Here is a 20494-nt window from a genome sequence, read left to right on the forward strand (position 1 = left end):
CTTGCTAGAAAAAGACATAACAAATCATGTTTTGGGGTCTACATGGATTGACTTTCATACCTTACATATCCTGGCGGTTAAAGCGAAATGTTAGCTTTCATGTTTGTCACATTCATGTTTTTGTTTAACAAAATTATTCGTCACATATGCTGCTCTTTGACTGCTTGTTTTCTATATTGAAGAGCAGGTGCTTTGAATTGTCTTCTGTTTTTATAAAATTGGTTTTGACGTTCTGACTTTCTTCTATTTACGTGCGCATATATCACATACATTGATACAAGCGTCACGTAGCAGATACCGTAGCAACGCAAATGCAACGGCATCGGGGCCCGACGGTTTAAAAGGTTAAAGCTGTCAAATGTTTCGTTCCATGCAGCTATCTCAGTAAGAGTCCACTTTATATGCATTTGAACGCATGTAATGTAGCACACGCTGACGCAACAAAATATCCTTAAATTACTTAAATTGTGATCTGGTGCTCTATAAAAAAAATTAATTACAGCAAAATAAACTGACCTTCTTTTGTCTGTGTCTTCTCTGCGACACTTTTTGTCATTCTTTATGTTTAGTTTGTACTTTTTTCTCTGTATAGTGCACTTTTGTTTCATACGTTTTTGTATGCTTCAGTCTTTTGTCTCTGCTTTGGTGTCCACTCTCCGGCGTAAACGTCCTTGTCACAAATAATGCCAATAATAATACGCTTTTTCCCTTATATATTATATATCACAGGTTCTGAGAACCTGCTGACTAAAAACCAGACAAGGGAGTTCATATTTAAAGATGAGGTGCACTCAAAACCTTTTTCAGTCACTGCCACACCATAAAAACATGTCAAAAGATAACAGTGCAATGTTGAGTGCATGAAGAACAGTGGCAAACAGCACCTTGCGCTCACTGAAATATATGTCATTGATAACAGTGGTGATGATTGGACACCACATGATTTTTAAATATTAATATAGAATTAACTTAATAAGGTTTTATCCATGTGGAGCCATTCGGCCCCATAACTATAGTGCAGCTTCTTGCTTCACAGCTAGTGTGTGTTAAAAGCTAAAACAGGAGGCCTTCCGGGCGCTCCCCATGCTAATTAATGCAAGAAAGGTAATAATCGTTACTGGATTTCCAACGTTCCTGTAATTGGTCAATATTATACTGAATGTGTAGCAGAAATTGTGTGTGTATTTTGCAAACACCATATCAATAATGACTTCCACCGCATTACAGTTAATATCGGCCACTCAATAAAGCCACGACATCCCTGTCAGGTTTTTTTAACTGTTTAAAAATACACGTAGAATAGAAGATCCTTGTAAAGATATCGGCAGGTTCAGAGAATGGATAACGTTTTCAACATCTTCATTGGATTGTTACAATGCGGAAAAGATCAAAATGACGTCCTTTGATTTTTCCGTATGTGGCCCGCCAAAGCAACCACATGAAGTTAACGAACGAAGCCCCTGTTTTCCACCTACACTGTGCTCTTTGCAACACGGTTGTGTGAGTGCGGCCTCATTAAAAGGCTCATCACATCCCGTGGAGTTGTCGACAGCAGCGAGTGACTGAGCTCACACAGGCAGCAGGCTCCTCATTACCTTTGCCACATATTTACCAACAAGCAGCAGTAAAAGAAACATGCCTTCAGCTGTACGCTCCTAATTAGGATGAGAAAACAAGTGGACAGCCACCCGCCTCCTGTGTGTTGGACATTTGCCATTAGGATGCACATGAAACAGAAATTCATCAACAAGTCATGCACGACATGCAGAAATACTTATCGCAGGACCCCAGTACTGGGGGCTGCTGGGTTGCGTCTGTGTTGCAATGGTCATTGTTCAATATCAATAAACTATAAGAACATCGACTAGCACTTAGCCCTTCATTAATGTACCGCTATAACTCACTGAAAAAGCATGTTTGTGTACTGTTATTCAGTAGTAAAGCTATCTAACATGTCTGCTTTAAGATAAGATAAGATAAAAGATGCTGAAACCAAACAATGTAGGTCAAAATATGCTAAACCACTGGTTCTTAAATGGGGGTACTTGAAAGTACTCCGGGGGGCACTTGATGTGTATTATGAACAATACATCATTGTTATGGTAACTTCAGTTTAACAGAGACACACATCATGTTAAAAAATAACACTGAAGTTTATAAATTACAGTCATTTCCGGACTGTAGAGTGCACCGGTATGTAAGCTGCACCCACTACATTTAAAGAGAAAAAATGATGGCTGCCAAACAGTGTGTGTAACATGGCTAAACAGTAGTCCACCAGAAATGCCATTCATCGCCTTCCCTCTCCTTCAGGGAATTAAGTGAGGTTGTCTGATGTCAGCATCAGTCTCGAGGAAAATTAGCCATTTAGCTTGAGCTGTCCTCTTCATCACACAGTAATGATGATGGTGATAGTGGACGGTTGGCGGTCTGAGTAGTCCAAACAGAAGTAATTTTACACTTGATCAAACCTATTTAAGATATGTAGGCCTGTTATGATAATCAATAAATTGATTAATCGAACGATAAATAAGAACGAAAGTCAATCATTTTTCCGGCCTCGATAAATGGACATGTGCATGTGTGTTAGATTTCCTCTCTCGCCTCTCTCTTACCCAGACTGGATGACAAGAGGGTTGACTCTTCGTCATTCTGGGGGTGTTGGCTCTCTATTGGAATGAACGGAGAGAGCGAACCCTCCTTTCAGCCATTCAGCCTCTTTGTTCCAGTAGGTGGAGGCAGGGCTGCTAGTGAGTTGATACACAGGGTTCATGTCCGCCAGGAAGAAGGGCAATACGAGCAACTTGCATGCGCACCTCAAACAAAACCATCCTGTCCAGTTTTCTCAGCTTGGAAAAAAAAAAAAAAAATACCGCTGGAGGTGCAGCAGATCCTTCGTCCCGACAGTCAACTTACTGGGGCGTTTGGTGGGCAAAGTAAATATAAACAAAACAGTACAAAAATGGTGCACACTCACAGACAGTGTCATTGGCTACATGTTAAGCCTTCCTGTTAAAGAATGATACCCAGTTTTCATTATTTATTGAAGTGCAATTATACTCCATTTTATTAAGTTTTTATTGTTTTGTCTGTTTTTATTGGAGTTTTTTTTTTCTTAATAGAGACAGAGAGACAGGGTCTATTTTTTATTGTTTTTGGTTATGATTGTGATTTTTATTTCAGTGCACTTTTTGCTAAAAAAGTCTGAGAGAATTTTATTTTCATTTGGGTTTGTTTGTCTGTCTATGTTTAATTTAGGTTGTTTTATTTCTTTTATTTAAAAGCTCTTGACATTACGATTATTGTTAAATATTCTTGACAAATTAAAGTTCATTGCTTTTGATATGATGTACTCGCATTAATATGCCATACAATTCATTTTAAAAATGGTCTAAAAAAAGTTTGTCAATAATATCGATTATCAACAATAATTTGTAGGACAATTATCGTGCAGCAAAATTTGTTATCGTGACAGGCCTAGTCAGAGTTCGCTGCATAAGACTTCGAAACGTGGTATCAGCTTCCACTTCACTTGTCCTCGTCACTACTTCCTGAAGCTGCACTCAAAGCATCATGGGAAATTAGTAGTAGTTAGAAGTAGTTTATAGCCATTAATTAGCTGCATCACTGTACAAGCCGCAGGGTTCAAAGTGTGAGAAAAAAGTAGCGGCTTGTGGTAATTTGTATCCGCATTTAAGAACACATCTTTATTCCTGTAACCCCAAAAGACGACACTTTACGTTGATCATTATTTTATGTGCACAAAGATTAAGGATGTCTGTTATTTTAGATGTATTTTTATTTCCAAATGTTTCCAAAAAGACCACTACAGATGAGGGCTGTTTTTGACAGTAATCAGACAAGTGATGTTGCAACGCTGAGTTTTACATCATTTTGTTTTCCACCAAAAATGCTTTTCTCCAGTTAAGGGGGTACTTGACTGAAAAGAGGTTGGGAACCACTGTGCTCGGCTATCTGTATAAAACATCACCATCTTAGCTTTGTGTTACACAGTTGCTCGCCCGCCATTTCACAGTTCGACTTTCACAGCTTCACTCTCACAATTTTTCCCCAAGTATGTTCATTAAAATATACTCATGCAGGCCTGAGTATGCGTATCACTGTTGCCAGGTCTGCTTGTTTTAAGCGACTTTGGGATTGTTTTTTTTTGTAAAGTCGCTTGCAAACTCCCAAATTCCCTAGCCCTCGCCCGACCTGACAACACTGACATCAAACATGTTGGGGGGGGGGTCAGTGAACTGTCGAGGGGGAGTGAGAGGCATTGAGTGCTTTCAATGTTATTGCAGACCTGCCAACATGTATACATTTATCGTACTCAACATGCGGTTTGACTTTGAAATACACACAGCTCTCCACTTTGTTGAATTTTCCTGGTTTAACTTTCGAGTTCAGTCTGTACAGTACAGATAAATAAACACATGTTATCAGTTTCTCAATAGTATTTCAAAGGGGAGGGGGCCTGAATACATTTCTGTCCCGTGGGGGGGGCATGACAGAAAAATAATTGAAAACCAGTGTTTTAGGTAAAAAGGAAACATGACCCCCTAAGGACATAATCAATGTCCCGTGCAAGAGTGACGACCAAGAGTGATGACTACCCCAAGTAGTCAACAAAAGCTGTTTGTTTTGTCCATGCGCCACATGATGCTCGTCTGATTAAAAGAAACTTCCAACACAATATGCCTCTGGAGTCGGTAGCCATAGAAGTCACATGCACCAGCACCGGCAAAATGTCACGCAAGAGAGATCTTTGTAGAAAACAACAACAAAAAAATCAATTCTTACCAGTGGAAATGCCTCGATGGGTGGCGTCGTGGTCACTGTCTCCCTGCTCGCTGTCTCCATGGCCACTGTCTTTGGAGCTGACCAGGTCCGCCTCCTGGAATGCCGAGCTACCACCAAACAGAAGATTTGATGAGTTTCGGGTCTTCCATAAGTTCACATACGGAAACAGCACAGGTATCATCTATCTGATCATGACATACTGTATGTCATTGTAATGGACGACGTAGGAGAGACGAATAACACTGTGGGAGACGAAATGTGAGAAAAAAAACAATAAAAACAAAACAGAAATCGGGTTTTTTTAAATGTCACAAACAAGACGGAGCCGCCCGTGAGTGCTTTTAGACGGGAAAGTGATCCACTGCTGCACACGCTGCTCGTTGAGACCAATATGTGCTTTCATGTCCATGTCCAGAAGTCTTTTAGAATTGGTCGTCTAGAAGTCGAGATTTGTTGCTTGTCGCTTTTTGGAAAAAGACAATCTAGGGCAGGGGTGGGCAAACATTTTGATTCGGGGGCCACATTGAGTTAACAAAATTGGCCGGGGGGCCAGACTATATATTGGATACACTAGTTTAAGCTTATAATTCCAACCGTCCACCTGGAATTAATTATTTGCCTTATTTTATTTGTAAAAGTGTCATACAATCGGCTATATGTGCTCGTGTCCCTTTTTTCAGGGGCACTTTAAAAATCGGACCACATCAAATTACAAAATTGAATTTTACAGTGTTTTTTTTACTGAGCAAGACACCCGGAGTGTACATGAATAAAGGATGTTTGATGTACAATATGAACTATGAAGGATAAAACATGGACTATTAAAGAGGATGTGAACATCCTTCTTTTTTTTAACGTCCCAGACAGTGCAGTGGGTACGTTAATTTGTGTGTCACACATTTGTTGACTTGTGTTTGTTTGGCACCATGGGTGAGGTAGTTGTCTAGGCTACTTTGACCAGAGGTGGCCCCCGGGCCGTAGTTTGCTCACACCTGATCTAGGGGGTCTGATTAAATATAATTATATATTAAATATATACTGTATTAATAGCAAAAAAGTTGCAAAGTAACACTGATCTCTCCTGCAATGTCTTCTTATTCTCTGCGATGTGTATAAGGTGTGTTAAAGGAAAACTGCACTTTTTTTGAGCACTGAATTGTGCCCATCATCCATAATCCTTATGTGAGACATGAATACATATGTCTTTCTCTTTTCTGTGCGTTCTAAAGAAATAAAAACAGATAAAAAGTGTCAGCTCATTGCTGCACGTAATGGGAAACACTTATTCCACCTACAAGGCCTTCTGAAAGACTCCAAAAAGTGCCACCAATGGTCCATTTACATGTGTGACATGTGACATTTACGTATGTGACGCGCATATTAACCAAGCTACAGCGACATTGTTATCATTATTATTACCATTGTTACACTGATTGAACTATGTTACTGGCGCACTGACACTTCGCCACACTGGCTAGCTACTAGCCGACTAGCTTCACCACACACGCATCAGCGCCACGCTCACAATACCTCAGACCTTTACCAAAAAGGTTAAGGCTACATATTGGAGCTGCCGCCACTGCAGTCGTGTTTTTATTTTTGAGTCTGGAAAAGTTAACGCTAGGTGTAGGCGTCCGTTTCTGTATCGCTATGTGAAATCAATGCGCCCAGCAAGGAAGTTCTGGTAATGCTTAAAAGGGCCAAAATACAGCAAAATACTGTAAGTATTACATGTTATCATGAATGTACCTGTTACTACACGGTTACAGAAGGTATATAAAAACCATGAAACCTTGTTGGAGATGTTTTGAGGTGTTTTAATAGCTGTCTTTGTCGGCCGTATAAGTGTATCCCATTACCTGCAGTAATGAGCTGTCTCGTTTGATGTTGACATGTGTGTTCATGTCTCACATAAGGGTTGTGGATGATGGGCAAAATTCCAAAAGAAAGTACAGTTTTTCTTTAAGAAGAGGAGTCACGATGGATACCGCCACCTACTGTACGGGGTTGTAACGACAAGCTACATTCACTGACAGTCCCGTTATACTGTAATGTGTTTGTTTAGCAGGTAGTGGCAAATCTGTAATAACCAAATGTAGGGCTGCAATGAACGATTATTTTCTTGTCTTAGTCATTAGTCTGAAGCATGTTTCGATTAATCGAGTAATCGGTCAGGCCCAAAACGGACCAAATCGATATGAACAAAACACAAACAGTTCGTGGTTTGGTCGGCAACATATCAGAAAAGAGGCAAAAATCACTGTTTTCCAAAGTCAAAGCTGACGTGTGCGAATATCTTGTTTTGCCTAAAACACAAAAATAACATGTCTGCATTCACAAATGACTTAGAATATAAATAAGAAATCAAATATTCACATTTGAGAGGCTGAGATCTCCTTTTTTAAAATAAAAAATGATTAATCAAATATCAAAATAGTTGTCTATTAATAATGTATTATCGAATTAATCAGCTCTAAGTGGATGCATGGGAAACACTGACGTCTCTTCTGTTTTTCAAAAATTGGTTTGGTGGAGCTGTTAGCTGACGTTCTCTAAGTTACGTGGATGCTTAGCATGTGTATACGGATACAAGCAGAGCATAGCAGTTACCATAGCAACACAAAACCAGCACTTTTATAAGGTTAAGAGCAGTTAGTAGAAAAGAGGTTGATCGCAGGTGGATTTGATAGAGTAAGCGGCAGGTTTGGTGCCATCTTTACCTGTTAACTCGTCTCGGTCTGTCAACCAGGTAGCTGAGCTCTGCTCGCTGGTGTCTGGCCTGAAAAAGAGGTCAAAGTTCAGTGTGTCCTTAGAAAACAGCATCATGTTGATGTTAGCTATGCAGTGCACCATGCAACCACCAGACAGTATATACGACGCACACCTAATGATGATGATGAGAGTTATTCTAAAGATTTATCGCCAATATCGAGCATGTACCCAAACTCTGGCTGGCAAGGCCAAAACGCACGCTGACTCAGTTTTTATAAAGAACAAAATACCTTTGTGTGAGGACAAAAGGTCAAAACACACAAAAAAAATCTGCGAATATACATAAAAATACCTTTTTAAAAAGGACAAAGCCTTTGAGCGTACTCACACTAGGACAATTGCACACACGCGACATAGCTGAGTCATAGAATAGAATAATGCAGTTACAAGTTATTAATGACAACAAACACATTATATAAATTCAAATAAAATACAAAGACTCAAAATAACCCCAAAGTCAAAACCTACAGCAATTTTTCTTAAAGGTGACAAAGCATGTTGTTATTTTTCTTGTTAGTATCAAACTTACTACATTTGTCATCACATTACACCTTTTTGCTTTTTTACATATAGATGTCTACTTTTCTTGTTCTATTATGCCTATTTGCTCTTTTCCCATTTTTGCTGTCTTTATATATATATATATATATATATATATATATATATATATATATTTGTTGTTGTTGTTGTTGTTGTTTTGTTTTGTTTTTTTGTTGTTTTTTTGTTTTTGTTTTAGGACATGAGCAGGCCAATTAAAATGTGCTATAAAAAAGGCAAAAAAGCACATTTTTTTTAATATTTATATTTTCCCCCCATTTTTTATTTATTTTTTTTAATTGACAGTATTTTATTTCTACAATGTGAGGAGGCCAGTGAAAACAGGCAATAAAAAAAAGGCCAAAAAGCATATTATTAGTTGTCTTATTAGTACCAGCTTTTCAAATTTTTCTTGTTATATTACATCTTTTTGCTCTTTTTTTTTCATTTTGCTGTATTTTTGTTAATTTTATTTAGTCCTTTTATTTTTAGAATGTGAGCAGACCAATAAAAACAAGCTGTGAAAAAAATATCCAAGTTAGATATGTCAAGTATATAAACAACGAAAGAAAAAGCAGCGTATTATTAGTGTTAGTCAGACAACTTTTTCTTATTACATTATACTCTTCTTTAAATTTTTGCTGATGTTGTTTTTTTTTAGTTGTCGTGTTTAATTGTGTTATTTCGAATAACATTACAATGTTTTATTGATGTAGGATTGAACATTTTTAGGATAAAAATAAAATGATTTTTCTGGCAAATATTACATTTTCTAAAAGAGCCATCGTTGACTGTATTTTGACTGGGTTGCACCTTCGGGGTTTTGCTTCCATTTCTAGGTTATGTGTTTGTTGTAGCAATTGAGTCTTTGCTACGGTGTTGTTAGTGGCGCTCAGTGCTGGATCATGATTTCAGTACACTGATGCAGAGAGACCGAAGACCAAGAAACAGGCGGTCAAGATTGAAACCATGTGTCGATTACAGGCTTGCAGCACATGACACAATAGATCCTTGGCTTTGGCAATTCGAAAATCTAGTTGTCTGAAATTGGTATTTTGATTCAAAAACAATAAATCGTTCAGTTCTTTTATTACAGAATAATATTAGAACGTGCCCCCCCCCCCAAAAAAAAAAAATAGTTGCAGGCTACAAAATGCTACACATGGCTCCTGGGCCGCACTTTGGACACCCTGGCCTAGTGTGAGTACGCACTAACAAGCATGCGAATAACGCAACATTTAGATGGTCTTTTGTTTTTTAAAAACATCACTTGTTAGCCTTTTTTTACAAAATGAAAAACATCGAAGTAGCCCTGGCATCCTTTTTACTGTAAGTAACGGTGGAAAAATTTGGACAAGCCTGATGTACAGGAATACGACTTAATCTAAAACGTTTGTGTGCACAACACTAAAATCCGTTATCACATCAACATGAGGAGTAACATCATGGAATGAATTGAGTAAAGGTGTCAAACAGTGTACCAATATGAGTCAAAAGCAGTACAATTACTCGTATATGGTGTTTACAGTGTTTGATATCATTTTTCCTGATTTTGTTCATCTTTAACATAATTGCTTCGTCTATTTACTGCACTTATACATGTGTTTTTCACGCAGTGTATGTATCGATTTATAGTTTATACCCTTTCATTCATACTCCATTCATTCATTTCACTCAGTATGGAAGAAGAGGGATTCTTACCTCGTTTGATAATATGCTGCCGTTGGATATAATGTCAGGTTGCTGGTCCGTGTACTCGCTCACCAAGGCCCCACATGGGCTGTGGTCGGGGCCTGTGCTCCTAGATGGACTACACGGCTTTAGGAACATGAGGTCGGTTTTGGCAGACTCAGGAGTCAGACATACCTGGTAACAATAGTTCTGGTTTGGATGGCTGGAGCCAAAGCTCCCTGATTCCTCCACGGGGACTTGGACTGTACCTGCCCCGCTGACGTTCACAGCGCTTTGCACCAGCATGATGTCAGACTTGCTGAGCTTTTTTTTGCGGGCCCGGCCCTGACGTGAGCAACAAGACCCCAAGCAGCAGTCGCTGGTCATGCAGGTGTATATGTTGAGCTTTTTCTCCTTCTGACATCGCACTGCCAGCACAATCATGACCAGCAGGAAGATGAAGGAGACAGAGCCCAAGGCAATGATGAGGATGAGCGTCAAGTCCAGGCTGCTTTCTTTGGCCTTGGCGCCACTTCCTCTGACGCCCACACCTCGACCCTCCGCCACACTGTCCACCAATACCACCAGCACACCGGCGCTGGAGGACAACGGAGGCTGACCGTGGTCTCGAACCTCAACAAGAAGGTCGTACAACCGGTGAGGATCTCGCTTCGCTGACACCCGCCTCGCCGTGCGGAGTTCCCCCGTCCTCCAGTCCATCCTGAACATCCCGTTTTCGTTGCCCCTCCGGATGCTGTAGGAGAGCCTGGCATTCTCGCCGTCGTCCGCATCCATCGCCACCACGCGCGTCACCAGGTAACCGGGCTCGGCCGAGCGGGGTAGAGGCTCCTCAGCGGTGCCGTTCTTCCCCACCGGGGCCAACACGAGGGGGGCGTTGTCGTTCTGGTCCACAATGATGACTTTGACGGTGGCGTTGGTGGACAGTTCCGGGGTGCCTGCGTCTTTAGCCTGAACCATGAACGTGAAATCCTTCAGTTGTTCGTAGTCAAAGGACCTGAGGGCGTAGAGGTAGCCTGTCTCCTCATTGATGGACACATAGGTTTTGACGGACATGCCCTGGATGTCACACTCAAGTATGGAATAACTAATGAGGGCGTTCTGCCCTACGTCCGGGTCCAAAGCCGTCACAGCGTGAATGTATGCACCCGGCACATTGTTCTCCGTCACATACACGTCGTATATGCTTTGTGAGAACGTGGGGGCATTGTCGTTCTCGTCGGACACTTGGACTCTGATGGACTTGCTGGTGGCCATTGAGGGCGAGCCTTTATCCCGGGCGACCACTGTCACCGAATAGGAGTCTGCCAGCTCCCTGTCTAACAGCCCATCCGTCACAATGGTGAAATAATTCCGAAACGACGATTTCAGCTTGAAGGGGACGTCGCCAAGGATCTCCACGCTGATCTGTCCGTTGTCTTCAGCATCCAGGTCTGTCACGCTCAGCAAAGCAATGACAGTGCCGGGCGGCGCCTTTTCACTCACAGACTCGGTGACGGTGCTGAAGGTGATCTCTGGTGGGTTGTCGTTCAAGTCTGTGATGGTGACCAGGACCTTGCAGTGTGCGGGAACGGCATTTGGTCCCATGTCCTTGGCCTGGACAAAGATCTGGTAGAGGCTGCTCTCCTCAAAGTCCACCTCCCCACGCACTTCCACGCGCCCTGTGCGTGGGTCAATGCTGAACAGGTCTTTGACCCGATTAGAGATGTGATTGCTGAAGGAGTAAACTATATCTCCGTTCAGACCCTCATCCATGTCGGTAGCGTTTAGCTGGATGACCAGCGTGCCCGCGGGCGCGTTCTCGGCAAGCGCCACAGTGTAAACAGGCTGCTGGAAGACGGGCACGTTGTCGTTGGAGTCCAAAACTTTGACGACCAGCAGCGCAGTTCCGGTACGCGGAGGCTGGCCGCCGTCCACCGCCGTCAGCACGTACCTGTGAGCCGCCTGCTGCTCTCGGTCCAGCGGCTTCTCCAGCACCAGCTCGGCGAACTTTGTCCCGTCCGCTTGGCTGTGCACGTCCAGGTGGAAGTAGTTGTTGGTGGTGATGTCGTACGTGCGTAAAGAGTTGCTGCCCACGTCTGGGTCGAAGGCGCTCTCCAGCGGGAAGCGCGTGCCCGGCGTGGCGCTCTCGGAGATCTCCACCGTGATGTCCGCCTCTGGGAAGCTGGGCGGGTTGTCGTTAATGTCTGCCACTTCAATCTCCACGCGGAAGAGCTCCAGGGGGTTCTCCAGAAACACCTCCATGTTGAGCTGGCAGCTGGCGCTCTGCTTGCAGATCTGCTCTCGGTCGATCTTCTCGTTGACGAAGAGGACTCCGTTTTCCAAGTTCACTTCCAAGTACGACGTTCGAGAGCTGGGCACGACTTGGAAGTGGCGTGATGCCAGCTTGGTCAGGTCCAGTCCCAGGTCCTCAGCGATATTGCCCACCAAGGTGCCGTGGTCCGCCTCCTCCGGCACGGAGTACCGGATCTGAGCCAGGACTCCATCCGTGACGCACAGCACAATCAGGAACACAATCATAATAATATAAGACACCTTCAAATCCTCTTTAAGTGGACGAAATGTCCTTTTCCATCACCAACGCTGTTCTCTGATGCGCCCGGAAGTGTCACAGCGTAAAACAAAATCAAAAAAGACTTTCATAATCCAGTCAAACGTGCAATGATTATGTCCCACAATAGTGCGATGGATGGGACATGTCTCCAAAGTGTCCTCCTTCTTGGCAGCCTGCTCTCTCACTGCGGTCTCCTCCAATACACTCTGCACTGATGATGCTCACACGCGCGCACACACACACATACACACCCACACACACACACACACACACACACAGAGCCCTCCTGATTGGTTACCTGTGTTGTCATGTCCATGTCAGCCCCGCCTACTTCAATCTCTCCCAGCTCCTCTTATGCTGTATCAATAAAATCATGTAAACAACATTTTTCAATGTGTTTCACTTCACCCACATGTCTCTGTGTTTGAAATAACAATGTCTGTTTTTGTAAATGCACTGTATTATATCAAAGCAGGGGTGTTCAAAGTGTCGCCCAGGGGCCATTTGCGACACCCAGCTTCTTTTTTTATTAGCCATCAGCAAATAGTAAAAATACAACTAACAATTAAAAAGTTGAAATTTTGACATTAACAACACTCATAATAAACTGTGCTGCGATGTCACTGTCTTCTTTAATTATGCCGGCCTGTGTTTAAAGTTGGAACACTCCTGGATTATATGAAATGATGACCTCCGATATGACTGGGATAAACGAAACGAAAGAACAATAAGTGATAATATCAATACATCAAATAACATGTGCTGAAATATTATATTTTGGATTAGGCTAAAAGCAGTTCAAACCCTGAAAATTACAGTAGATTTAGCAGTAAAAGAGGATACAGTTTTATTTAAAAATCATAAAATAATAAATATTAAAACATATTAAGGTATATGCACTGTTTATGTGATATTTACATATAGACAAACACTCAATCATTGGTATAAATGATGCAAAAGGGACCAATGTGTCCAGACTTGAGGGACACCCTGCATTGCCTTTATCTACTAGTTAATAGCTGATGGATGCTTATAAAATGCATTGGGAGGCTATTCCTCTTTAATTATTTTTGGGGAAGCCAGTCTCTCAAGTGTTTGTGTTTATTATATACATTTTTATATCATAAGCAGAATATCAACCAGTTCAAGGTGTACATTTTCATACATTTTCAAATAAGAAACAAAGTACCCACTGGTTCAATCTGCCAGCATGAGCTCAATAAAGTCCAGACTCCAGTCAGACCAAGTGCTCCCCCTAGTGAACATCGACAGCACTACATCAAAGTTATTATAGGAGACCATCCAACTATCCATCTTCCATGCCGCTTATCCTCACTAGGGTCGCGGGTTATAGGAGACCATTAGTATAGAAACTGTGGGTGAATGCTGAAAAATTGCTGAACTGAAATGTGGAATTATGGGAAACGTGGGAATTTTGAGGCCATGGAAAAGTGTCATCCTGAATACAAGAACTGGAATTTTAATGGAATTGTTGAGTCTGAAAATGCAGAATTCTGGTAAAATGGAATGTGAAAATTAGATCAAATAAAACAAATATGTTCTATTAAAACCTTTGTGTGGAGTTTCCATGTTCTCCCTGTGCATGCGTGGGTTTTCTCCGGGTACTCCGGTTTCCTCCCACATTCCAAAAATATGCATGTTAGGTTAATTGGAGACTCTAAATTGTCCATAGGTATGAATGTGAGTATGAATGGTTGTTTGTCTGTATGTGCCCTGCGATTGGCTGGTGACCAGTCCAGGGTGCACCCCGCCTCTCGCCCAAAGTCAGCTGGGATAGGCTCCAGCATACCTCTGTGACCCTAGTGAGGATAAGCGCTATAGAAAATTCATGGAAATTCCACTGAATAAAAGATAGACAAATAACAGAATGTTGGAAATGGTTTGAATTGAACGGAAGTGTGTAGCTGTAAGAATGCTTAATAGCAAAGAAAAATAGCATTTGGAAATTTGGTGGAATTTCTGGAAAAGTGGGAATTTTGGGATGTGGAAAATAGCCATAATGTCCTGAATGAACTGAATATTTCCATGTTGAAATGGTTTGGAATCGTAATTTGACAATTGTCAAACTGTTCATATTAATGTTCAATGGGAATGTTATCACAGAAAATGTGGAATTATGGAAAATGTGGGATTTAAAAAAAAAATGTCTTAATAGATAGCCATCACGTCCTGAAGGAGCTGCAAATGTTGATGCTAGAATGGGTTGGTGTACTTGGGCTGCCATGGTGGTGTGTGTGTCACTTGGGGTGCGGTTTCTGCCATTTTGTGGGCTGTTGTGGCTGTCTGGGGTCGCGTGGTTGGTTTGTGGTGCGCGGTGGTTTGGGGGTACTGTCGCTGCTGGGCACTCCAGTGTTGAGGTGTTCTGGAAGGGCCTTTTTGCTTTTGCTGGGCAGGTGAGGGGCCCGCCATACCTACCTCAGCTACCTCCCAATTTGAATCACCTCATTAGCTGTGACTCACAGACTGTATGTTCCTACCTCATGTGAGAGCACAAACACCCCTTAGGAACCCAGAAAACAGTCTTTCATAGCTACCCACCCCTCAATGCCTGCCTGCCGAGGTGAGGGTGGGGCTGGGACTGCGGCTGTGGGCCTGTCTGCCACGGACCGTAAGGCCGTGGCTCGCTCCGGGGCTGGGACAGCTTCAGACGGCCTTGGGTCATGGGGGTAGCTAAGGGCTGTGGCCTTACTGTTGGGGGATGCGGATGGGCAGGGGTTGGCGTGGACTGTGGGGTTATTTTGGTCTGTCAATGGTCGTCAAATGATTTTGTGATTTTGCTTTGAGTTTGTTGCTCATGAGTATAATCAGAATGAAATAGGACAAAAATTAGCTTGAGCCTCATTTGTGAGCAATTTAACAATATATAAATACAACACTACAAAGCAATGTAACAATAGCGTCCAAACGGCACTATGGGCTGTGTGGTCCCGTGTCGGGTGCTGTGTGTGCAGCGGGGCGATTTCGGTGTGGACCGCGCCCTGCTACTTTGCATACTACTAATACTTACTACTAGTAAGTATTACTATGTCAATACTGTACAGCATTATCACTGTGGCTGTTGAAATTATTATCCTGTTATTCCTATTTTGGACACCATGTATGTTGTAGACATTTGCTGATATCCTGTTGTTGTTGTTGTTGCGTAGTTGTTGTCTCTCTCTATCTAGACCCCCCTAGTGTCTACTCACTACCCCCTAAAGAAAAGTAAGAGAATATGTTGAGAAATGTGGAAGTTGTTGGGCATCAAAGAGTAAAAATAATAGGAGAATTGTGGTCATGTGAGTGTATGATTGTGTCACTGCTGTACAACATACACACAACAATACAAACCCATATTTTGCACCATGTAGAGCTTGTCCATCTCTGTCCACTCCATTGTGTCCACTGTATTGTGTGTTTCATGCTCATCGACTGTGTCCAGACATTGACGTATTTAAATAAAACTCTGTCAATCACTCACCTAAGATTGACAGCGTCTGCAGGCTGTCCATGCACAGACACAAAAGTGTGTGATGGACAGCCCATGTCTATGCACAAGACAAGTAACTGGAGGACAAACATTATGAGGGTATATCATTAAATTATATAAGGACACACACATTCATTGATTTCTCTGAATCAATCGGATATACACTCTTGATCAAAACCTTAAGACCAGTTGAAAAATTGCTACAATTTGCATTTTGCACATTTGGATCTTAATGAGGTTTTAAGTAGAGATACAATATACAGAAACAAGAAGGGGGAGTGAGACAAAAAGCACTTTGAAAAAGTAATTTATTGAAAACAACAATGGAACTAAAATAGGTTGTTTCTCACTTGATCAAAAGTTTAAGACCATAGCCTATAAAAGCCAAAATCTGCTCAAACTTGTCATTTTCTGTCAGGCATTCACACTGTCATGCCCTCCTGATGGCTAAAGCTAGGAAGCTTTCTCTTTTTGAACGTGGTCGGATTGTCGAGCTGCATAAGCAAGGCCTCTCGCAGCGTGCCATGGCTGCTGAGGTTGGACGCAGTAAGACAGTCATTCTACATTTTTTAAAGATCCTGAGCATTATGGAACAAAAAAGTCAAGTGGTAGACCCAAAAAAATCACACCTGCGCTGAGCCGGAGGATCTGACTGGCTGTCCATCAAGACACAGAGTGGTGTTCGACCCAAATTAAGGCCTTTACTGGTGCCGACTGCAGCGCAATAACCATCAGACGGCATCTGCGGGAAAAGGGTTTACAAAACAAAAAACAAATTCAAAGACCTCGTCTCCTTCAACGGCACAAAACTGCCCGTTTAGACTTTGCCAGGGAGCATCAAACATGGGACGTTGAAAGGTGGAAAAAAGTTTTATTCTCTGCTGAGAAAAAATGTAACCTTGGCGGTCCAGATGGCTTCCAATGTTACTGGCATGACAAGGAGATCCCACCTGAGATGTTTTCTACCCGGCACAGTGGAGGGGGGGGGTCCATCATGGTCTGCGGTGCTTTTTCATTCAGTGGAAAATTGGGGCTTCGGGAGGTGCAGGGTCGTCAAATGGCAGTATGCTTACGTGCAGATGTTGCAACAGGCATCCCTCATGACTGAGGGCCCTCATCTGTGTGGTAACAGCTGGGTTTTTCAACAGGACAATGCTGCAGTTCGCAATGCTTGCTTGACCAAGGACTTCTTCAGGGAGAATAACATCACTCTTTTGGACCATCCTGCATGTTCCCCTCATTGTGTTCGTGTGTTCACAGTGTTCGTCCTTGTGTTATATGTTGTTACCGCTTGTTGCCTGTCACTCACCGAGTTGCATTGCTAAATGGTACAGAATAAATTATGTGTTTATTTCATTTACAGTTCAGGTTGGATTTTATTTTCTGCACTGCATGGACTTGCTATGCGCTGTAAACTCGGAAGCTGTGCTCAATTTCACACTTGTGCAGCTTAGTCCTGCTAAGCATCGCTATAGGGGTGTTATTTAATGTCTACAGGGGCTCTAATAATGGTATAAACTAAATTTATCATAAACAGGTTCCTATGCTATAACTATGAAAAATTAAATGTATTAATATTGAATCCTACTTGGCAGCAATTCGCTTATTGTGGTCAGTAGGGATGTCACAAGACACTCAGTTCACGCGACGAGATTGGGTGTACGGGACGAGACAGGATTTTAACATTATTTTTTAAGAAAGTACAATGAAAAATATATGACAATATATTGCAGTCTACTCATTTAATTTGTACTGCACTCTGTGCGTATGCTACCGGCCCCGCCTCCACCCAAAGGGACTGTATGACTGACAAAAGGGCTCATTCCATTCATGCATTCTATGGAACAAACGCATAAAGGTCCTGAAACCAATGCATATGCCTATTTGGTGGCGTTAGACAAGGAAAACAGACACGCATGCACATGGCAATATACTGAGGCCGGCAAAATTATCAAGTTCATTTTCATTTATTGCGTCACTAGTTAATTAATTTATTATTGTCTCTGGCCTAGTACCCATGAGAATTATTTTTCTTGAACGAGAAATCTTGTCACGTTTTCATCTTGCGGGATCTTGTGACGTGATCTTGTGACACCCCTAGCGGTCGGACCTGGGACCAATTAAATGAGATACATGAGAGATGGCTGTACTTATTTTTCCTACTGTATATGTTTTCATACTAAAGCAAATACAAAAGAAACCTAAATTGCGATCGTTCTTTAAAAGTGGAACATTGCCTTATCCATTCAATGTGCTGTCAAGTCTGTGCCAAACTGCTTAAAAGCCTTGCCGCCAATCCTATTACACAGTCTGCATGAGGCAACCAAAATATACAGGTCTCTCACCTCTTCCAGGTGCTTTCATCCTTCAGTATAGTAAAAAAAATGGCTGCCTTTCACCAGTAAACAAGCGCTACAGTTGTCATGCTTACTAATTTACTGCAAAAAGTCATACTGTAAATGCACACAATGTCTGCAATGATGCTGTCATGGCGGCATCAGTGGCGCACTGGAGTTTCTCAGTCAGTCAGCTGGCAAAACAAAGACAATTTCAAGCCAACATGAGCCTCAGCAGCAGAACGTCAAATAGGGGACTGAGCAGACATTGCAGTTGACTGAGAGTGCGAAGGAGTTGGATAGAGAAAATACTCTTTTGTCTTGCATTTTTGTTTCCTTAATAATTAGGATTTAAAATGATATATGTGGCCTGCAATTGACTGGCGACCAGTCCAGGGTGTACCCTCTCGTCCTACTAAGAGAAGATAGTAAACAGACCAGCTCTCAGAGTAGTTTGACCCAGTTTGAGCAAGATTTGCTAACACAAACTTAACTTTCACTTTTCAGGCATGAAAGCTTAAGTTTCACTTTTTAGAGTGGTGCGGCAACTGCTTATATATACTCTGTACTTTCATTCTGCTCAGTTCTTCCATCTTGCTTGTCGATGTAGACTCCAGCGCTCTAACCAAATATATTGCTGTTATTTTTAATACAATTTCCAAACCTTTTAAATTATGTGAAAGGATCCGGAAGAGAGACTAAAGAGAAGAAATAGCCTTTACACACGCTTGAGCAAAAGCAATCTTCAAGGATAATTGCCATTTTCCCATCCATCCATCCAACCATTTTCTTTGACAACCCGTGACCATGTTATTTTCTTTTATTTTCAAATGCAAATGTTAAAAAAGGTATGCATGTTGTTGGTGTTTAAATTATTTGCGGGTATGTTTTCAGCAGAGAACCATGCTCTCACATTTCCATCATAAAGAATATTTTTTTAGGTTAAAAGTTAAATTCATCTCCTGCTGGGGAGACGTTGCTATCAAATTTAGAAGCAGCAATATTTACGATGACTGAAAGAAACTGTTGACTGGAACAGAGATGATTTGTAAGGTAAGGTGGATGGTAAACTATAACAATATAAACAGAATCTTATATAACATCCAGAGGTATATTTATATTTATTTGCATGTATGATATCATTAATGCCTCAATTCAGTTGACCTAATAAAATGAAAACTAGAGAAGTACATTTGCGTAGAAAGAGCATGTGAATTCTGGAATGCTGCACAAAAATGTGGAAAAAGTGGGGGTTTTTTGTAGTTGTAAAATTGTAATCCACAATGTTTTGATGCTGGAATGGTTTGAATGGGTTGAAAAATACGGAACTTTGTCCATTCATTTTCATTTGAAATGTTCAAATCGGAATGATCCAAAATTGTGGAATGATGCAAAATGTGGGAATTTTTAGCTAGGCATCAAGTCCCAAAGAAGTTGAACATTTTGATTTTGGAATTGTCTGCATGACTAGAGAAATGTGGAAGTCGGAAAACAAGGCAAGAAGAAGTAGAAGAATTAAAGTTAACTTACGTAAGAATGAAAGTTAATAAATAATTTTATTATTATGTCAAATATCACAAAGTTGTCACCATTCCCGATAGAGATGCTGTTTGTTTTTTTTGTTTTTAACTTTATTCAATGCTATTTGACTGTATAATATCTAACAGTAGTAGGCCTATATGGACACAGTATATACAGTAGTTTTCTATCATATGGTCCAGTCCATTCATGACCCTGAAATTCTGGAATAATTGTAAAATAATTGCTGAAACAAATAATGTGTCATAGTGTCTATTGTCATTATTACTTTCAGAGTAGCCTATACAATTTTTTTTTTATTGTTGTGCATACAACTAAAGTAACTTTAAACCGATTCAGTAACTTTTGAGCCAAAAATTCAACCAGTGTGACTTTGAAATAAATACCAGGATACTGGACATTGCAGGTGAAGTTTCCTAGATTTCCATTGCTTTTTGTAAAGGAATCAGGTATAAATGATTAATCATGCTGACATACTTAAGAATAAATGATCAGTGACTACAAAAAATGAGTTCAAAATGCAATACAACATCAGGATGAACAGAGGGTGGTATAGCTTGCCATGATTATTGTACTTTAAATGTGTGCAATACAAACCTGCTCTTTGCACCCAATGAGGGACATTATGCAAATTTCTGAAGAAATGAATGAGGTATGGTATCTTCAATTAAGTGTTGAAACTTTCTCACCTGGCTGATGGCTGATGGAAGCAGGGGCTTTTTGGGGCTAATTATACTCCTGATCAGAGCAGCCATTTGAAAAAATGGTGCA

General features: G+C 41.4%; 1 protein-coding gene across 1 annotated transcript in view; it reads right to left on the bottom strand.

Moving 5' to 3' along the window:
- Positions 1-12378, bottom strand: part of pcdh10b (protocadherin 10b) — a 39732-nt gene extending 27354 nt beyond the window's left edge. The window contains exons 1-3 of the mRNA XM_054791958.1: positions 9817-12378; positions 7527-7585; positions 4807-4913 (exon numbers count right to left, since the gene is read on the bottom strand). Coding sequence (XP_054647933.1) covers positions 4807-4913; positions 7527-7585; positions 9817-12324 — 2674 coding nt within the window. The 5' untranslated portion in view covers positions 12325-12378. The remainder of the gene's footprint in view (positions 1-4806; positions 4914-7526; positions 7586-9816) is intronic.
- Positions 12379-20494: the final 8116 nt, after the last annotated feature.

Source organism: Dunckerocampus dactyliophorus, chromosome 11, assembly GCF_027744805.1.
Source record: "Dunckerocampus dactyliophorus isolate RoL2022-P2 chromosome 11, RoL_Ddac_1.1, whole genome shotgun sequence".
Lineage (NCBI taxonomy): Eukaryota > Metazoa > Chordata > Actinopteri > Syngnathiformes > Syngnathidae > Dunckerocampus > Dunckerocampus dactyliophorus.